This window comes from Vipera berus (genome assembly GCF_964194415.1).
Source record: "Vipera berus genome assembly, chromosome: 1".
NCBI lineage: Eukaryota > Metazoa > Chordata > Lepidosauria > Squamata > Viperidae > Vipera > Vipera berus.
In genome coordinates this window covers 119,434,448-119,456,291 of record NC_138202.1, presented here as the reverse complement: position 1 = coordinate 119,456,291, position 21,844 = coordinate 119,434,448, and the positions used below count along the sequence as shown (strand labels likewise).

Here is a 21,844-nt window from a genome sequence, read left to right as displayed (position 1 = left end):
CCATCTCTGCTAACTCCATCAACTTTTGCAGCCATTCGTCCATTGTGGGGATCGAAGTGTCCTTCCATTTTTGTGCATAAAGTAGACTTGCTGCCGTCAACATATCTAACATCAAAGTTCCAAATTTTTTTCCAAGTCTTTTTCCATTAAAAGTTTCTGGTTTTATCTTAATATCCACTTTAAGAATTTTCTGTATTAGAATATGAATCTTACTCCAATATTTCTTTCCTATACACATGTCCACCACAAATGATAAAAAGTCCCTTCTTTACATTTACATTTCCAACATTCATTTGAAATACCTTTATACATTCTTGATAACTTCTCTGGTATTAAATACCAATGGTACATCATCTTATAGAAACTTTCTTTTAAATTATAATTTAGTGTAAATTTTAAACCTTTCATCCACATATTCTCCCATTGTTTAAGCATTACATTATATCCAAAGTTCCTTGCCCACTCAATCTTAATGCTTTACATATTCACTTTCCAAATTCAAATTCAATGTTTTATAGACCTTAGTAATAATATGTTCATCACTACCACACTGTAAAATTTCCAATTCATTTTTAACAAAGTTAAACCCATAACTTTTTGTCTAATTTAAATCTTTCTTTCAGTTGTAAATATGTAAACTAACGACAGACATGTCCTTCTGATTCTAGCTCTTCCTTAGACCTGAGGGTAGGATTATCAAAATTAAAAGATATTATTTTACCATAAGTCCACTAGTCTGGCTTCATCACCATTTCTTTTCTAAAAAAGTCTTCCTGGGGACGGACACCCAAAAAAACCCTATGTTATATTTATTCCAAACTCTTAGAATGGCGCTTCTAAGAAAATGGCTGTTGAAATCAACATTTACTTTAACCTTGTCATAACATAAATAACCGTGCCATCCAAATCTTAATTCATGACCTTCTAGTTTACAGTATTATGTATTCATAGAATGAAGGCTATTGCTAAGCACATTGATTTGTGCTTTAGAATTGTAAGCCGCCCTGAGTCTTCGGAGAAGGGTGGGATATAAATGGGATTAAATAAATAAATAAATAAATAAATAAATAAATAAATAAATAAATAAATAAATAAATAAATAAATAAATAAAAGTAAAAAGTTGAGGTTTGATGTTGTTATCTCATTCTACTGCACCAAAAGGAGTCAGAAGTCAATGACTTCCCCCCTCCTTTTCTACACTCTTCCTTTCCCTTTTTGCTCCCCTTTTTTCCCATATCATTTGCTTTTGTATGTTTGTATTTTATATTATAAACTAATAAAAAATGGAAATGACCAAAAAAAAAAAGGAAACTGGGATAACGGCAAACTGATAGGGAAGCGGAAGCAGACAGGGCACCTGGAGATTGGCAGCTATTCCAGGCAGACAAGAGGATTATCAGTCAATTGCCAGGACCACAAGCTAAGGTGAGCCACCTATCGTGGTAGGATTCCTGCCTGGATCCTGGAGCTTTCCTGGGAGCTTGACAGCAACCATACTGAGGCAGCACTTCATCCCAATTAACGTAAGAACTTTTGGAAGAAGGCAAAGGTTGTATGGCACTTTAAAAGACTTTGGAATTTTTATTAAGCATTGTATTAAATACATACTTACATGGAAATATGCTAGATGGAAATATAACCATACCAAATCTTTAAGGGTGGGGAGCAATTGCCTATTGTTGGGAAAGGTGTGTGCTGCAATAAAGCACTGTGTACAGATCTGCTATGCTGTGGTGTGTCCAGTCCTTAGAAAATAAAGATCCCTCACCTAAGGGTAACCCTCCATTCTTGAGTCCAAGATTTCCAGCAATCTGATATTCAGGATCAAGGGTGGGACATTATGATCACAGAGAGAGAAAAGCCCATTATCCCCTTCCCTTCCAATGGCAACCTTGATAGTTCCCATCAGCATTTCCCTCTTTCTATTGCTGTAGAAGACCCCCCCCCTTACATTTTAAGTACACAATTAAAAATGCATTTAGCAGCTCAATAAGTTACTCAAATATTACCTGAACCAATATGGCTTAAACCATGACCCAAATTAATACTGTGGACTCCCTCATTTGTTTAAATGACCTTCAAAATAAAAAAAAAGTACTGTCAATGAAAGAAAAACACCAAACTAACCGTAGTTGGCCTTTGCACCAGGTTCTCAAGCCGGGTATGGCTGAATTCTAAGCTGATAACATTGTATAGCTTCTCTCGCTCTTCCTCTGGTGTTTCATAGTAGCGTGCCCACTGAGCCATGGTCATCTCAATATCCCTTTGTGTGTTTACGTCCATGACATCCACCATCCTACGACTCCCTACCGGTTGATAAGATACATAGATAATTAATTAATTTCCAGTAATACTGTCTAGCCCAAGAGAGGCAGGAAGACACCTAAAACATGGTTTTTAAAAAGGGTGGGAGGAGATAAAGGGCGTATAAAGGACAAGATACAGAATAATTATCCAAGGCCTTCTGATTGAGAGGTGCTTAATTTAAAACAAGCATTTTTCAATTTTTTTTTCTTTCAAGACCAGGGATTACTTCACAATTTAAAAGTTCTGCCAAAATTAAACTCTACACATAAATTACATACCAGCTTTTATCCTGACCTGCCAGTTTAATTTAGAAGAAAAATGCATAATTACCTACATAGAGTCGTACATCACCCACACTAAAGTCTGGATCGGGCATCCTGAAACAGAAAAAAATGTGTAGCAGTCACACTGTCAGTATTCACAGTTTAATGCTGTGAGTCTTTTATCTCTCTCTCTCTTACAAGTCTGCTTCAAAACTATCCATCATGAAAAACCAGAGATATAACCAAGCTCAATTTCTTACTTTTCTTTGAAGCCTCCAACACAATTTACCATTTTATTTCTCTGAATAAACTTTTTCAGTAAAGAAGTACTTGAACTGTGGATAAGCGGTTCCATTTTTGGCTGAAGCAGCTCTTGCTGCAAAGAGGTAGTGGATGAATTTTGAACAATTCTGTAATATTTATAGTATCAAGCCTTGTAAAATTGCACATTGTCTTATTTATTGATTGAGCACTGACAACATGAAACTTCTGCTTTATGACACGTAGGAATGTGAAATGAGATGCTCTTCCTATTAAGTGAAGTACTGAAAATTCTTTAACATTCAGACAAGATTCATATTTGGCTTTTTTTTTTTTGGTCAGGAAGTGGAATTCAACTATTCGGGACCTGACACACATCCTGTTAAAATGCATATGCAGTCTTTACCCAATATACACATCACAGATAAGATTCAGCACGTATCTAATCTACCTGTTGACACTGAATTTTACCTCTACTGCTTAGCTTTGCTTTCCTAATGGAATTATAAGAAAGTGAAGACTTTTCTTCCTTATCTACTAGGGAAGAAAATCTCATTGTAAGGAAAGTGCATGAATGTGGAAAAAATTGTAAATTGATTATGTAACCGAGTAACTGAAAGAGAAAAAAAAAAGGATTGAGAGAGCATTTGAAAAACCTCTCTCCATGGAACCCGGTCCCTGGTGCCTAAAAGGTTGGGGGACCTCTGTTCTAGGCTGTTCAATAATATACTAGGCTAGGATTAGATGTGGGATGGTTGCAATTTATACAGGTGAAACTCGAAAAATTAGAATATCGTGCAAAAGTTCATTTATTTCAGTAATGCAACTTAAAAGGGGAAACTAATATATGAGATAGACTCATTACATGCAAAGCAAGATAGTTCAAGCCGTGACTTGTCATAATTGTGATGATTATGGCGTACAGCTCATGAAAACCCCAAATCCACAATCTCAGAAAATTAGAATATAACATGCAATCAATAAAACAAGGAGCGTCCATAGAACAATATCAGACCTCTGAAAAGTATAAGCATGCATATGTACTCAGTACTTGGTTTGGGCCCCTTTTGCAGCAATTACTGCCTCAATGTGGCGTGGCATGGAAGCTATCAGCCTGTGGCACTGCTGAGGTGTTATGGAAGACTAGCGGCCTTCAGCTCTTCTGCATTGTTTGGTCTCATGTCTCTCATCTTTCTCTTGGCAATGGCCTATAGATTCTCTATGGGGTTCAGGTCAGGCGGGTTTGCTGGCCAATCAAGCACAGTAATCCCACGGTCATTGAACCAGGTTTTGGTGCTTTTGGCAGTGTGGGCAGGTGCCAAGTCCTGCTGGAAAATGAAGTCAGCATCCCCATAAAGCTCATCTGCAGAAGGAAGCATGAAGTGCTCCAAAATCTCCTGGTAGATGGCTGCGTTGACCCTGGACTTAATGAAGCACAGTGGACCAACACCAGCAGATGACATGGCTCCCCAAATCAACAGAGACTGTGGAAACTTCACACTGGACTTCAAGCATCTTGCAGTGTGTGCCTCTCCATTCTTCCTCCAGACTCTGGGTCCTTGGTTTCCAAATGAGATGCAAAAGTTGCTCTCATCAGAAAAGAGGACTTTGGACCACTGAGCAACAGACCAGGTCTGTTTTTCTTTAGCCCAGGTAAGACGCTTCTGACGTTGTTTGCTGTTCAGGAGCGGCTTGACAAGAGGAATACGACATTTGAAGCCCATGTCCAGGATCCGTCTGTGTGTGGTGGCTCTTGATTCACTGACTCCAGCCTCAGTCCACTCCTTGTGAAAGTCCCCAACACTTTTGAATGGCCTTTTCCTGACAATCCTCTCCAGGCTGTGGTCATCCCTGCTGCTTGTGCACCTTTTTCTTCCACACTTTTCCCTTCTACTTAACTTTCTATTAATGTGCTTTGATACAGCACTTTGGGAACATCCAACTTAAAAATAAAAATAAATAAATAAACAAACTTCTTTTGCAATTACCTTTTGAGGCTTTCCCTCCTTATGGAGGGTGTCAATGATGGTTTTCTGCACAACTGTCAGGTCAGCAGTCTTCCCCATGATTGTGATTTCTACTGAACCAGACTGAGAGACCATTTAAAGGCTCAGGAACCCTTTGCAGGTATTATGGCTTAATTAGCTGATTAGAGTGGGACACTTTGAGCCTAGAATATTGCACCTTTTCACAATATTCTAATTTTCTGAGATTGTGGATTTCGGGTTTTCATGAGCTGTACGCCATAATCATCACAATTATGACAAATCATGGCTTGAACTATCTTGCTTTGTATGTAATGAGTCTATCTCATATATTAGTTTCCCCTTTTAAGTTGCATTACTGAAATAAATGAACTTTTGCACGATATTCTAATTTTTCGAGTTTCACCTGTAGGAACGCTTGCTAATTATCTAGATATTCCCTTTGACAGCCAATTTTTAGTACATATGGGTGGCCAGGATAATATAGGGATGCTATCAGTATACTTTACACCCCACTATCTTAAAAACGTCCTATTAAGGTAGTCAAGATGAATGAGCTTTCGTTTCATTTCTTAAAATTCTTGTCCTTTCCAAACAGATATCTGGCCCCACCATGTTGAATGATATATGCTGGATTTCGTATTCTGCTTGGGTGGAGCTAATGATCTGAAAGTGAGCAAAGTCAATTTATCTTGGTTGCCAGGGACATCACTCTCGTCAGTTTTACATCAGTGCCCTGAATAAAACCTTAGCAGAGCGAACAACTGGATGAAATGGTCCAACTCTGCCATCTGCTGGTTCCTAATAGTTTCTTCTAGCAAGATCAAGTTAATGTCTACTGTAATTTACTTTATTTCTATCCTGCCTTTATTATTTATGTGAAGATGCTCAGAACAATTGCTTCTAATAGTTCAATTTCAAGAAAGCAATATGTATCCTCAAATGTTATCTAAGCTGAATGGGCTGAATAAAGGAGATATTCAATCCAGGCAAAATGGGAGTCCTGTTGACGGATACAAAACTGCATTTGAGGAACTGAAGTTCCATTTTGGTTTGGAAGAAGCTGCACTCCCTTTAAAAACAGATCCATAGTCTGCTGTTTGATCCTCAATAATAACAGATGTGAACTACAGCTAAGAGCCATTTGACAAGTACAGTTAATGCATTAGCAACAACTCTTTCTTAGCCAGAATCACATATGGCAGTAGTTATTCATGTATTGCTTACATTCTCTCTTAACTACTGCAATGAACTCAATGGGGAAATTATCCTTGAAAAATGTGTAGAAAAAGCAACAGATACACAATATAGCACTAAATTAACTAATACCAATTAGAGCAGACATGTCAAACTCGTGACGTCACATGATGTCGCTAGACATATTGGGACAGTTTTGCCATTGGCGGCAATGGGGTGGGCGCGGCTTCTGGATGACGTGTCCGGCCCACAGGCTGGCAGTTTGACACCCCTGAAGTAGAGGGTTCTACTTGAACCAATGCAACTGGATCAACAGCATGGATTCTCAAACATGCCTGCCCAATTAAGAAAGGAAAAAAAATAACTGCCTCAGTGATTAATAAAATGGGCTTTGATGGGGTCAAAAAATTGAATTATTATTGAAAGTACATGCTTTTATGGGAGGATTGTTAATTTTAGCAAGAAAGATAGTCTTTTATTTAAAAAATGAAATCACAGGATGTAAGACCTAGAAGGGTCCTTGTCAATCTAGTTCAAACCCTTTACTGGAATCAACTTTTTCACTGGCAATCTTCTTCGCTGTTGAACAATTCTTATCATTAGGATATCCTATCCTCTGGACCAATCCTGTCCTGACAACTCTTTAGACACTTAAAGACAGCAATTGTGTCCTCTTACAGCCTTCTCTTCTTTTTGCTAAATACACAAAGTTCTCATCGTTCCTGGTAAAGTTTTTTCCTGCAAATCTCTTATAGAAATGCCAAACTTCTGAAATTTCTTTAGGCTTGGTGGAGCAGTGGGCTAATGCCTCCTTAAATAACACCAGCTGCCTGCAATTACTGCAGGTTCGCGTCCCACCAGGCTCAAGGTTGACTCAGCCTTCCATCCTTCTGAGGTAGGTAAAATGAGGACCCAGATTGTTGGGGGCAATTAAGCTGACTTTGTAATAATGCCGCTTGGGGGGGGGGGGGCGAAAGCCCTAATAAGCAGGCATATACATAGAATGAAGGCTATTGCTAAGCACATTGATTTGTGCTTTAGATGGTAAGCCGCCCTGAGTCTTCGGAGAAGGGCGGGATATAAATGGGATTAAAATATATATATATTTTTTACAATTTGTTTCTCATCAGCTGGCTGAATGGCAAATACAGTCAAGAAAACAATGAGGCTTTAAGACTATCAACTTAAGAATGCTGGGATCCAGTGCTAAGTCCAGATCCCAGTTTGCATAACACTAGTCTAGAGATAATTGGCTTCCTCCAAGTTAACAAATATAGTTGCATTATTTGTGTTATCTATCACTTTGTTCCAAAATTCATGACTGGACATTTGTCCAACCTCTACTGTACAGATCCAGGGGAGGCATTTTAAGGACAGGATTGTACCCTTTCAAACTGGTATATATTATTCCTCACTGAAATGAGGCAATAGTTTCTATGTAGATTTACTATTTCTGATAGAACTGGCCAGTCATAATGAAGCAGGCAGCAAAAATCTGGCCTGATCCTCCAAAACATTTTATTTCTACAGTAACTAAAAGTGGACTCACAAATTATGATCAGTAACCTTAAAATCTCAATAGATCTTACACTAAATATGGCATCTAATTTGAATACATGTAATTATCTTTAACTTCAATATTATGTGCATTAAAATAAGCTTTAGAATAGTCTGTTGAGTCTTTCCCTATGCTAGTCCCATCTGCCATTCTCAGAAGCTTGGGAAAGCACAAACAAAGCATTCTGGCCCAGTAACACATTATCTCATCAGGGAAAATAGCGACTTTGTTTAATATCAAACTGTTATTGTTCCTCCACTCACTTTATTCCAAGACCATCGCAATTCTTGAAGATCAAAGGATCTCTTAAGCCACCACGTTGAATGTACTCCACAGTGAAGTCTGTTCAAAAAAAAAAAAAGGCTGGTTAGAGAAACCCCAAAAGAGAGCTGGAATGAAAAGATAAGAGGGAAAAATAAAATGATTTTGCCTACTTAATTACTTCCCTATTTTTGGAAAAAAAATTGTTATTAGCAAACTTAGGATTCTATTGGCACAGATAATGAAATATAACTTTACAGATATACTAATGAAGAGCTGGCTTATTCATTAAACATATCTGCTATGTACTATCCAGAACTGTTGTGGAAAAATAGGTAAGATATAAATATTTTAAGTGTATAATTGAGCTGGACAAAGAGACATATGAAAATTCTTAGCCACATTATCCACTATAACAGATATATATAACCTGGGGCACCAGGGCTATATAAGGGTCCCAAAGACTTGTGTGACCTAAAATTCTGTCAAAATTATAATTTTTTATTACAACAGAAGGAAAAAATATCCAAACATAATACAAATGAACTATTCATTAGTTTCAAATAGGGCTTTTAATTACAATATGGCCTGGACTCATGGCTCCTGCTCAAAGAGCAGTTGGCAGATATGGCTAGGAGGACCTTTGCATATCTTTGGTGTGCTAGGAGGTCCTGCGCACAGCAACTCACCCCCTTGTAACCTCTAGGTTAGACAACTGTCACATGCTCTACATGGGACTGCCCTGAAGACCATGAAAACTTCCAACTAGTGCAGAATACGCCTATGTGTGCGGTAAATGTGCCAGATAAAAGGCACATGTAACACCACTTCTGTGCATTGGTTGCCAGTGTGCTTCCGGGTGCAATTCAAGGTGCTGGTGGTTACCTTTAAAGATCTAGATGGCTTGAGATTGGTGTACCGGAAAAATCTCTTTTTTCCAAGAGTCTCTACTTGTCCAATTAGAATTAACAGAATGGGCATGCTGCAGATCCCATTAGTCATAGCGTGTCAAGTAGCAGAGATCAGAAGATGAGCTTTTTCCACAGTGGCCCCTGCTCTATGGAACAGCCTCATTTCGGAGATTTGAATGACTCCAACTTTACTAGGCTTTCCTAAGCCCCTAAAAACCTATGTTACCATGCTTGGGGTGCTGAATGTGTTATGGGTCCTGTTTTCTGACTGTATTGCTAACTGGCCAAGTATCTTGCTCCTATGTACAGTGAAGGAAAAAATTATTCGATCTCCTGCTGATTTTGTATGTTTGCCCACTGACAAAGAAATGGATCAGTCTATAATTTTAATGGTAGGTTTATTTTAACAGCGAGAGACAAATAACAACAAAAAAAATAATCCAGAAAAACACATTTCAAAAAAGTTATAAATTGATTTGCATTTTAGTGAGTGAAATAAATATTTGACCCCTTCACAAAACATGACTTAGTAATTGGTGGCAAACACAGAGATCAGACGTTTCTTGTAGTTGGCAACCAGGTTTGCACACATCTCAGGAGGGATTCTGTCTCACTCCTCTTTGCATATCCTCTCCAAGTCATTAAGGTTCCGAGGCTGACATTTGGCAGCTCGAACCTTCAGCTCCCTCCAGATTTTCTATGGCATTAAAGTCTGGAGACTGGCCAGGTCACTCCAGGACCTTAATGTGCTTCTTCTTAAGCCACTCCTCTATTGCCTTGCCATGTGTTTTGGGTCATTGCCATGCTGGAATACCCATGACCCATTTTCAACGTCCTGGCTGAGGGAAGGAGTTTCTCACCCAAGATTTGACGGTACATGGCCCTGGCCATTGTCCCTTTGATGTGGTGAAGTTGTCCTATCCCCTTAGCATAACACCCCCAAAGCATAATGTTTCCACCTCCATGTTTGATGGTGGGGATGGTGTTCGTGGGGTCACAGGCAGCATTCCTCCTCCTCCAAACACGACAAGTTGAGTTGATGCCAAAGAGCTTGATTTTGGTCTCATCTGACCACAACACTTTCACCCAGTTCTCCTCTGAATCATTCAGATGTTCACTGGCAAACTTCAGACGGGCCTGTACGTGTGCTTTCTTGAGCAGGGGGACCTTGCAGGCGCTGCAGAATTTCAGTCCTTCACAGCATAGTGTGTTACCAATTGTTTTGTTTTCTTGGTGATTATGGTCCCAGCTGCCTTGAGATCATTGACAAGATCCTCCTGTGTAGTTCTGGGCTGATTCCTCACTGTTCTCATGATCATTAAAAGTTCACGAAGTGAGATCTTGCATGGAGCTTCAGACTGAGGAAGATTGACAGTTATTTTGTGTTTCTTCCATTTACGAATAATCACACCAACCTTTGTCACCTTCTCACCGAGCTGCTTGCTGACAGTCTTAAAGCCCATTCCAGCCTTGTGTAGGTCTACAATCTTGTCCCTGACATCCTTGGACGGGCTCTTTGGTCTTGGCCATGGTGGAGAGTTTGGAATCTAATTGATTGCTTCTGTGGACAGGTATCTTACACAGGTAACAAGCTGAGATTAGTTTAAGAGAGTGCTCCTAATCTCAGCTCGTTACCTGTACAAAAGACACCTGGGAGCCAGAAATCTTGCTGATTGATAGATGAAATACTTATTTTACTCATAAAATGCAAATCAATTTATAACTTTTTTGAAATGTGTTTTTCTGGATTTTTTTGTTGTTATTCTGTCTCCCGCTGTTAAAATAAACCTACCATTAAAATTATAGACTGATCATTTCTTTGTTAGTGGGCAAACATAAAAAATCAGCAAGGGATCAAATAATTTCCCCCCTCACTGTATACTTAATCTGGATGTTTTTAGTATTTTTATTGTTTCAAAATGTTTTTAGTATTTTAAACTGGAATACATTTTTTTGAATTGTAAGCTACCCAGAATCATTGACTTAGATGGGTGGCTATAGAAATTGAATGGATGAATGGATGAATGAATGAATGAATGAATAAATAGGAGATTCAAAGAGTAAAACAAAACTCCCATGTTTAACTTCTTACCTCCCATTTCTTCAACATAAACTGAAAAAGGATTCTTTTCAATGGTTAAACAAGAACAAAACAAAAACAACCCAAACAAAAACTGTTTCTTATAAAATGCCTCTTTCCTTGTTCCCCCAGCAATTGCACATACTTGCTGGAAGTAGTGAAAAGATATACTTAAATCTTCATATACAGAGAAAAGCAGATGGATGGCCATGTAAATTGAGTAAAATCAATAAAAATAGATCTGGAAATCTTAATTCAAGCAAGATTAAGAAGAGAGGTACGATATTTTATTACTAGTTTATTTTAGATTATCATAAATGAGGTCTGCAATTGGTCCGAAATTTTTATAATTTTAAAGTATCATTTCCACTTTTGGATATTTAGTTTAACAACTCATCATCTTCTACTAGCCCAAATAATAGCATTCCACAGATCACATATTAACATTACTAATGTCAAGCTAACACATGAAATACCATTAGTATTCCATTCTCCACTACTTAATTAATTATGTCCTAATATTTTTTGCCCCAGGAGTGCTAAAACTATTTATTCTGTTGGAAAGGCTGCTGTAGTTACTTATGCCATGCTTGCACAAATGAAGCTAATAAGGAGAACAGGAATGTTTGAATACTGATAATAAAAAGCATCACCATAATAGGGGGAGGGGAACACCACCACTGCCTGGTTAGGAAGCATATATTCTTCTGCTTTCTATACCACAATTGTTTTAAAAAATAAATTGTTACACTTAAGCTAAAAATAGCAGGACTGTGCATACTTCAAGAATTATTCAAAACTACTGCTTTGGAATTCATGCATGCATAGTACCTCTTGGCTATCCATTAAAGCAGTTCTTTTTCAGTTTCCTGTGCCTCTGAATAATTTTAAAGGCATGCAAAGCCTTACAAAATAAACAGAACAACAACAAAAATACTAAAATTGTTAAATAAGGTACAAGTAGGGAGCTAGGGAAGAATCAGTCAGGGAGTTTAACGATGACTAAATAGTATATGGCTGTCAAAATCCGGACTTTGCAAAGAGTTTCACTATCACTTAACTTTTAATCAGCTGTCTGGAGCACTAATACAACTGCCTCATTTGTCAGTAAGTGACATATTATTTACTTATTTAAACCATTTATATGGCTGCCCAAGTTACTCTGGGCAGTGCATAAAAAATCCAACAAAATCTAACAAAAGGAATCCAAAATAGCAGTAGTACTTAAGACTTATACACTGCCCCACTGTGCTTTACAGCACTCATAGTAGTTTACAGAGTCAGCAAATTGCACCCAAGAATTTGGGTCCTCATTTTACTGACCTCAGAAGCCTGCCTAAGTCAACCTTAAGCTGGTGAGCATCAAACTCCTGGTTATGGGCAGTTAGCCTGCAATACTGCATTCTAACCACTGCGCTAAACAATAAAACAGCAGAGTCCAGCATACCAAAAGCAAAGGAAAGGACCATCTCTTAATAGCCTTTCCAAAGGTCAGCATTTACTGGATGGTTTATAAGTATGAGATTACCATCCAGTTTTAGCCTCTGAAAGAGTGACATTATTAGATCCAGGGCCTTTTTTGTCATAGAAAGCTCAGAACGGAGTTCCGGCACCTTTTTTGGATGGAACCTTGTAGGGTAGGCAAGGCGGATTGTATGAGGTGTGTGAATTCTGGCATTTTTTTTTTAGAAAAAAAGCACTGATTTGATCCATCATAGATTGATGTTGCTTGAAGGAACTACCATGTTTCCCTGAAAATAAGACCGGGTCTTATAATTTTTTTGCCTCCAAAAAAGGTACTAGGTCATATTTTCGGGGGATGTCTTAGCCCAGGACCGCCATAGCCAGGCGTGCCACACCTTGACACTTGTTGCGCCATCACCTGCCTTCTTCCTCATGGCATGCTGTGCTGGTACCGCTGCTCGCATGGCACGCTGCACCGGTGCTGTTGCTGCACTGGCACGTGCCATGTGATGTCCTGCCACAAGCGGCACCACCAGTGCAACATGCCACATGGCCTCCTGGCACGAGCGACAGCACCGGCACGACGTGCCATGTGGCCACCTTCCATGAGCTGCTACCAGCAACCAGAAGTAGGCCAGCGGCCACATAGGCTCTACTGGATGGGGCTGCTGCTGCTGCTGCAAGGCAAAGCAGGTATTGGGGCCTGGGAGGCCTGGCTGTGGAGGCCCTGAGGCAAACGGGTGCAGGGCACATGGGGCAGCTCTAGCCCCCACCCTAGCTTGATTTTTACATGTGTGCCTTGCCCCACCTCGTACAACTAGACCAGACATGTCAAACACAAGGCCTGCAGGCCACAAACGGCCCGCCACATGATTGAATCCGGCCCGCACAACTCTCCCAGAAATTACAAAGGTCCGGCCCTCACCACCTTGGCGCCGGCAAGTGCACGTGGGCTGGTGGAACCCAGCACCATTTGCATCTCATTAGTCTCCTGCGGCTCCAAAAAAAAAGTGGAGGAGGAGGAGGTAGGAGGGAGTGAGGTGTGACGCCGGGGGGGGGGGGGAGGACGAGCAACACCCAGCCGGTGAGGGGGAGAGATGCCCAGGCAGGAAGGCAGACTTGAGGTAGCCAGAGAAAGAGCCACAGATGGCTCCTCTGCCGGGCTTCTTTCGCACACGGGCTCCTTTGCCGGGCGCTGCTGAGAGTGAGCAGAGGCGCCCGACCTGGATCCTGCAAGGCCCGGCTGAGATGTGCCCCCAGCAGCGGAGCCGCTCCGGTTTCTCTGCCGGGCTTCTTTCACACACGGGCTCCTCTGCCGGGCTTCTTTCGCGTGTGAGCTACTTTGCCAGGCGCTGCTGAGGGCGAGCAGAGGCGCCCGGCCCGGATCCTGCAAGGCCCGGCCGAAACACGCCCCCCAGCAGCACCAAGCAAAGTAGCTCGCACGAGAAACAAGCCCAGCAGAGGAGCCCGTGTGTGAAAGAAGCCCGGCAGAGGAGCCGGAGCGGCTCCACTGCTGGGGGCGCGTCTTGGCTGGGCCTTGCAGGATCCAGGCCAGGCACCTCTGCTCGCCCTCAGCAGCTCCCGGCAAAGTAGCTTGCACGCGAAACAAGCCCGGCAGAGGAGCCAGAGCAGTGAGCAGAGGCGCCCGGCCTGGATCCTGGAAGGCCCTGGCCGAGACACGCCCCCAGCAGCGGAGCCGCTCCAGCTCCTCTGCCGGGCTTCTTTCACACACCGGCTCCTCTGCTGGGTTTGTTTCACGTGCGAGCTACTTTGCCGGGCGCTGCTGAGGGCGAGCAGAGGCGCCCGGCCCGGATCCTGCAAGGCCCATTCGAGACGTGCCCCCAGCAGCGGAGCTGCTCTGGCTCCTCTGCCGGGCTTGTTTCGCATGTGAGCTACTTTGCTGGGCGCTGCTGAGGGTGAGCAGAGGCGCCCGGCCCGGATCCTGCAAGGCCCGGCCAAGACGCGCCCCCAGCTTTGGAGCCGCTCCAGCTCCTCTGCCGGGCTTCTTTCACGCATAGGCTCCTGTGCCGGGTGCTTGAAGTGCAAGGATCACATCCAGGCAAGAATGTTCAGCTCACAGAAAATGAGATTCTGGGCATATGCCTGAAGTCACGAGAGATCTTCCTGAGCCAGCCCATTTTGTTGGAACTAGAAGCCCCACTCAAGTTTTGTGGTAAACAGCGGTATAACATAAAATTGTGGAAGACCTTCACTGATTGCTTCAACTGCCTACCTATCACTACCGAGGGCAGAATCCTTTAATTCCAGGCTGTGTTATGGGTAATTTTGCAGCTGCTGGGTTTCTGCTGCACAGGGTAAAGCTGTAAAATGGAAACTGAAGTGGGATCCCCTGCTGCCGGTGTGGTTTTGAAAAGCTGGCATGGGTACAGAAGTGAGATTATGTGTTGAATTGCTGTTCAAGTGTGTGTACTTCAGGGGCACTCCTAGCCTGGGGAAAGTAAGTCTCTGGTCCTTTTTTAGGAAGGTTTCCTGAATTTGAAGCCCTCTACCCCACTAAAAAGGACATAGAAATACAGGTAGTTCTCATTTACCGACCACAATTGGGACCAGCCACTCGGTTGTTAAGCAATGCAGTCACTCAGTGAAACTGCAACTGACTTAGGATCTTACTTCAGCTGCCATTTGCCACACAAACCTGAAAAAGTTCTAAATGCAAGGATTGGCTGCAAAGTTACTCTGTCATCACTGTTGTAACTGTACTGTTGCTAAACGAGGACTACCTATCTTACGGCTATGCAATGCTCATCGGGGTGCCTGCAATGAGCCAATATCCGGCCCCACCCCACTAGGCTTTTTCAGGGGCCTCGAGGCCGAAGGGGGAAGTTGGCCCTCTGGGAACCAGGTTGAGTGGCACTCTGCCTGCTTCAAGTGCACCTACCTACAAGGGTAACCCTGGTGTGATTGCTTGATTTGCTGGTATAGTAGAGCTGAGCGCTAAAAACTGTTTTTGCCACCCTGCCTGCCCCTCAGGGGCACTGCTGCCAACTTTCTTTCATTTTGAGTAAGCTGCGCTGAGTGAGCAACATTGAGCTGGCCACACCCACCCGGCCACGCCCACCTGGCCCCCTGAGGGCAACCATAATGCTGATGTGGCCCTCAATGAAATTGAGTTTGACACCCCTGAACTAGACGGTGGGATGGAATGGGCGAAGTCTTAACTAGGGCTTATTTTGGGGTAGAGCTTATATTAGGCGTACATGTAAAAATAAAGCTAGGTCTTATTTTTGGGATAGATCTTATTTTGGGGAAAACATGGTAGTACAACCTGATATATAATGTTTGTCAGTATAAACTTCCTAATTGCAAAGATGTATACAATATATACCAAGAAAATACTACTTTCCCCTTATTACATCCTAATTTAATAGATTTATTAAAGGAGATTTCAAAAGTACTTGCAATCTATATGGAAATGATGCACACATACGCTGAAAGGAACTTACTTTTTTAGAATATATTGAAGTCAAAATTTATTCATTAATAGTTTGATCTCTGTATTTGCAGGGGTTATATATCAACATTTCCTGCAAAAATTCTGAAATTCTGTGAAAATCTGTCCTCTGCATCATACAGCCCTACATATTTTCTACACATGCTTAAACACTTACACATACACCTAAGGTCAGGTTAAGAGTATCTAACACAGACACATATAACACAAAGATCACAAGCCAACCTATTTACTATGTATTGAAGATGCATGTGCCTCACCATCACTCAGGATGAATCCTGCGAGTGGCAGCCAGAATTTTAATATGATAAATGTCATCATTGCCACAGCAAAAACAGAAAGTATGGTGAATATGGAAACCCAACTATGTTACATTTTCACATCATCCAACTCCAAAATTATTCTGGGAGACTCTACCAAGTTAGAAGAACAACATTACATACAACTACAATTATATATCAAACAACAACTGTTTGAAAGAATAGAGCCATCCTTCCATATACCATCCAGCTTAAAGTGATCCCTATTGTAACTCAAGGCCTGGAGAAAAAGCCAAATTTTTAAAGAATGGTTGAAGGTGGGTAGGATGGTGGTCCTATAAATCCCTGGAAGATAATATTCCAATGAGAAAATGTAGTAACAGAGAAGGCTTGCCTTGGGGTTCCTCCTACATGGTTTGTTTAATCAATGGGACTGGAAGTAAGAGCACACAAGAAAACTGGTCCCTCAAACGGACTAAGAAAAGCAAACTGCAGTTTTATCTTCCATCCCAATGCTGTGATGAGGAAAGGAGGAACTACATGCTAAGTTGTAAGGATCGCAGGAATAGTACTCCTTTATGCTAAATTATTATTGCTTTTCAGATTTCATGCTAAAGGTTCGTGTATAATATTTGGAATATGGCTGACATCGCAGAAACGTAAACCACTAGGGGCGGGGGGAGATAGTGTTTTATTCTGAAGGAAATGGCAGATGTGATCTCAGAACCACTGAATTATATCTTTCAAAGATCCTGGAACACTGGGGAATTACCAGAAGACTGGAAAAGAGCTGATGTACCGTATATACTTGAGTATAAGCCGAATTTTTCAGCCCACTTTTTGGGCTGAAAAATTCCACTTCGGCTTATACTCCAGTCAACAAAAAAAACTTACCGAGGACTTGTGCGCGGCCGAGGCTTTGGTGCTTCCGGGATCGCCCGCACCTCTCCCAAGCCACCGCCGTCCGAGACCTGCCGAAGTTTGGGGAGGTTTGGGGAGGTGCGCGCGCACCTCCCCAAACTCCGCGCCTTGCCTGCCTGCTTCTTTCCGCAGCGGAAAGAAGCAGGCAGGCAGGGCGCGGAGGAACGGAGACTTGCCGACGTTTGGGGAGGTTTGGGCGCCTCCCCAAACCTCGGCAGGTCTCCGTTCCTCCGCGCAGACCTGCCGACCTTTGGGGAGGTTTGGGCGCCTCCCCAAACCTCCCCAAACGTCGGCAGGTCTCCGTTCCTCCTGCCGACCTTTGGGGAGGTTTGGGCGCCTCCCCAAACCTCGGCAGGTCTCCGTTCCTCCTGCCGACCTTTGGGGAGGTTTGGGCGCCTCCCCAAACCTCGGCAGGTCTCCGTTCCTCCTGCCGACCTTTGGGGAGGTTTGGGCGCCTCCCCAAACCTCCCCAGGTCTCCGTTCCTCCTGCCGACCTTTGGGGAGGTTTGGGCGCCTCCCCAAACCTCGGCAGGTCTCCGTTCCTCCTGCCGACCTTTGGGGAGGTTTGGGCGCCTCCCCAAACCTCGGCAGGTCTCCGTTCCTGTTTGGGGAGGTTTGGGCGCCTCCCCAAACCTCCCCAAACCTCGGCAGGTCTCCGTTCCTCCGCGCAGACCTGCCGACCTTTGGGGAGGTTTGGGCGCCTCCCCAAACGTCCCCAAACCTCGGCAGGTCTCCGTTCCTGTTTGGGGAGGTTTGGGCGCCTCCCCAAACCTCCCCAAACGTCGGCAGGTCTCCGTTCCTCCTGCCGACCTTTGGGGAGGTTTGGGCGCCTCCCCAAACCTCGGCAGGTCTCCGTTCCTCCTGCCGACCTTTGGGGAGGTTTGGGCGCCTCCCCAAACCTCGGCAGGTCTCCGTTCCTCCTGCCGACCTTTGGGGAGGTTTGGGCGCCTCCCCAAACCTCCCCAGGTCTCCGTTCCTCCTGCCGACCTTTGGGGAGGTTTGGGCGCCTCCCCAAACCTCGGCAGGTCTCCGTTCCTCCTGCCGACCTTTGGGGAGGTTTGGGCGCCTCCCCAAACCTCGGCAGGTCTCCGTTCCTGTTTGGGGAGGTTTGGGCGCCTCCCCAAACCTCCCCAAACCTCGGCAGGTCTCCGTTCCTCCGCGCAGACCTGCCGACCTTTGGGGAGGTTTGGGCGCCTCCCCAAACGTCCCCAAACCTCGGCAGGTCTCCGTTCCTGTTTGGGGAGGTTTGGGCGCCTCCCCAAACCTCCCCAAACCTCGGCAGGTCTCCGTTCCTCCGCGCAGACCTGCCGACCTTTGGGGAGGTTTGGGCGCCTCCCCAAACCTCGGCAGGTCTCCGTTCCTGTTTGGGGAGGTTTGGGCGCCTCCCCAAACCTCGGCAGGTCTCCGTTCCTCCGCGCAGACCTGCCGACCTTTGGGGAGGTTTGGGCGCCTCCCCAAACGTCCCCAAACCTCGGCAGGTCTCCGTTCCTGTTTGGGGAGGTTTGGGCGCCTCCCCAAACCTCCCCAAACCTCGGCAGGTCTCCGTTCCTCCGCGCAGACCTGCCGACCTTTGGGGAGGTTTGGGCGCCTCCCCAAACGTCCCCAAACCTCGGCAGGTCTCCGTTCCTGTTTGGGGAGGTTTGGGCGCCTCCCCAAACCTCCCCAAACCTCGGCAGGTCTCCGTTCCTCCGCGCAGACCTGCCGACCTTTGGGGAGGTTTGGGCGCCTCCCCAAACGTCCCCAAACCTCGGCAGGTCTCCGTTCCTGTTTGGGGAGGTTTGGGCGCCTCCCCAAACGTCCCCAAACCTCGGCAGGTCTCCGTTCCTCCGCACAGACCTGCCGACCTTTGGGGAGGTTTGGGCGCCTCCCCAAACCTCCCCAAACCTCGGCAGGTCTCCGTTCCTGTTTGGGGAGGTTTGGGCGCCTCCCCAAACCTCCCCAAACCTCGGCAGGTCTCCGTTCCTCCGCGCAGACCTGCCGACCTTTGGGGAGGTTTGGGCGCCTCCCCAAACGTCCCCAAACCTCGGCAGGTCTCCGTTCCTGTTTGGGGAGGTTTGGGCGCCTCCCCAAACCTCCCCAAACCTCGGCAGGTCTCCGTTCCTCCGCGCAGACCTGCCGACCTTTGGGGAGGTTTGGGCGCCTCCCCAAACGTCCCCAAACCTCGGCAGGTCTCCGTTCCTGTTTGGGGAGGTTTGGGCGCCTCCCCAAACGTCCCCAAACCTCGGCAGGTCTCCGTTCCTCCGCGCAGACCTGCCGACCTTTGGGGAGGTTTGGGCGCCTCCCCAAACCTCCCCAAACCTCGGCAGGTCTCCGTTCTTCCTGCCGACCTTTGGGGAGGTTTGGGCGCCTCCCCAAACCTCCCCAAACGTCGGCAGGTCTGCGCGGAGGAACGGAGACCTGCCGAGGTTTGGGGAGGTTTGGGGAGGCGCCCAAACCTCCCCAAACAGGAACGGAGACCTGCCGAGGTTTGGGGAGGTTTGGGGAGGCGCCCAAACCTCCCCAAACGTCGGCAGGTCTGCGCGGAGGAACGGAGACCTGCCGAGGTTTGGGGAGGTTTGGGGAGGCGCCCAAACCTCCCCAAACAGGAACGGAGACCTGCCGAGGTTTGGGGACGTTTGGGGAGGCGCCCAAACCTCCCCAAAGGTCGGCAGGTCTGCGCGGAGGAACGGAGACCTGCCGAGGTTTGGGGAGGCGCCCAAACCTCCCCAAAGGTCGGCAGGAGGAACGGAGACTTGCCGAGGTTTGGGGAGGCGCCCAAACCTCCCCAAAGGTCGGCAGGAGGAACGGAGACCTGCCGAGGTTTGGGGAGGTTTGGGGAGGCGCCCAAACCTCCCCAAAGGTCGGCAGGAGGAACGGAGACCTGCCGAGGTTTGGGGAGGTTTGGGGAGGCGCCCAAACCTCCCCAAAGGTCGGCAGGAGGAACGGAGACCTGCCGACGAGCCGCGGCCACACAGGGTATTCCTGTGTATTCAGGCTTGCAGAACGGCGGATCGGCTTATACTCGAGTCAATAACTTTTTCCAGTTTTGGGGGGTGAAATTGGGGGTCTCGGCTTATACTCGAGTCGGCTTATACTCAAGTATATACGGTAGTTCCCATCTTCAAAAAAGGGAAAAAAATAGATCCAGGAAACTACAGACCTATCAGCCTGACCTCAATACCTGGGAAGATTCTGGAAAAGATAATCAAACAACAAATCAGAGAACACCTAGAGGCAAACAAAGCCATCACCAAAAGCCAACATGGGTTTGTCATAAATAGATCATGCCAGACAAATCTTATTGCATTCTTTGATCAGGTGACAAAATTAGTGGGCCAGAGGAATGCTGTGGATATAATTTACTTGGATTTCAGTAAGGCATCTGATAAAGTAGACCACAACCTACTACTTGATAAAGATATAAAAATGTGGGTTAGACAGCATCACACCATATGGATTCGTAGCTGGCTGACTGACTGTACTCGGCATGTGATTCTCAATGGAATTGCATCTGCATGGACGGAAGTGTGTAGTAGGGTGCCCCAGGGCTCTGTTCTGGGCCCAGTGGTCTTCAACATCTTCATCAATGATTTGGATGAGGGGATAGATGGAGAACTCATCAAATATGCAGATGACACCAAGCTGGTAGGAATAGCCAACACTCCAGAAGATAGGCTTAAGATACAGAAGGGTTTTGACAGACTTGAACGTTGGGCACTATCTAACAAAATGAAATTCAATAATGAAAAAAGTAAGGTTGTACACTTAGGCAAGAAAAGCCAAATGTACAGGTACAGGTGGTACCTTGCTCAATAGTAGTAACTGTGAGAGGGATCTCACAGTCATAGTGGATGATCACTTAAATATGAGCCAGCAGTGTGCTGCAGCTGCCAAAAAAGCCAACACCATGCTAGGCAGCATTAACAGAGGGATAGAAAGATGTTGAGACTATAGAAAGAGTGCAGAGAAGAGCAACAAAGACGATTAGGGGATTGGAGGCTAAAACATATAAGGAACGGCTGATGGAATTGGGTATGTGTAGTTTAATGATGAGAAGAACTAGGGGTGACATGATAGCAGTGTTCCAATATCTCAGCAGTTGCCACAAGGAAGAGGGAGTCAAGCTATTCTCCAAAGCACCTGAAGGCAGGACAAGAAGCAACGGATGGAAACTAATCAAGGAGAGAAGCAAACTAGAACCAAGGAGAAATTTCCTGACAGTCAGAACAATTAATCGGTGGAACAACCTGCCTCCAGAAGTTGTGAATGGTCCAACACTGGAAGTTTTTAAGAAGAGACTGGGCAAAAATTGCTTATCCCATCATGTTATGTCAGTATTTTATCTTTATTAAATTCTAAACTACCAAAATTATATACACTCTTATAGATGAAAATCTGTTTGTCTTTCATTTGTGATAAATCATTTTTGCCATAATTTTCATTTGTATTTTCAAATGCTCTATTATTATAAAAAAACACCAACCAAGTTTCTAACAAAAGGGCTGAATTTTTTAAGAATCTCAATATTTATTATGCCCAATAGCATCAACTATCAATGCTATTGGGCACAATAAACAAAAAAAATTGCTTTGTCACAGCAGTTAGGTGAAATACTCATATGTAATCTCACCTTGGAAAGACAGTATGGTAGAAAGGATACTCACCTTTGCCTTCCATGAACACTACAAAGTTAGCATTAAATTTGTTGGTAGTAAGTTTTTCTTCAAGGTCAAATGTTCGCTTGCCTTCAATTTCATCATCTGAGATGCCATCATCTTCATAGCGTCGCCTCATAGCACCACGCTGTAGAAGCAATGAGAAACTATAAGAATAGGATGAACCATAGTGAAGAATCTAGTAGCCAAAGAGTTCCCAGGATAAGCTATACACATTTTAATTATTAGTTTTAAAAGAGACAAAGATA

The 21,844-nt window shown here is 44.5% G+C and overlaps 1 protein-coding gene across 2 annotated transcripts in view; it reads right to left on the bottom strand.

The window, feature by feature from the left end:
• Positions 1-21,844, bottom strand: part of KDM2A (lysine demethylase 2A) — an 80,305-nt gene that overhangs the window by 33,275 nt on the left and 25,186 nt on the right. For both annotated transcript variants that reach the window (XM_081316749.1, XM_081316750.1), the window contains 4 exons: positions 21,585-21,723; positions 7,836-7,914; positions 2,639-2,685; positions 2,129-2,307 (listed from right to left, as the gene is read on the bottom strand). In XM_081316749.1, the coding sequence (XP_081172875.1) occupies positions 2,129-2,307; positions 2,639-2,685; positions 7,836-7,914; positions 21,585-21,723 (444 nt within the window). The remainder of the gene's footprint in view (positions 1-2,128; positions 2,308-2,638; positions 2,686-7,835; positions 7,915-21,584; positions 21,724-21,844) is intronic.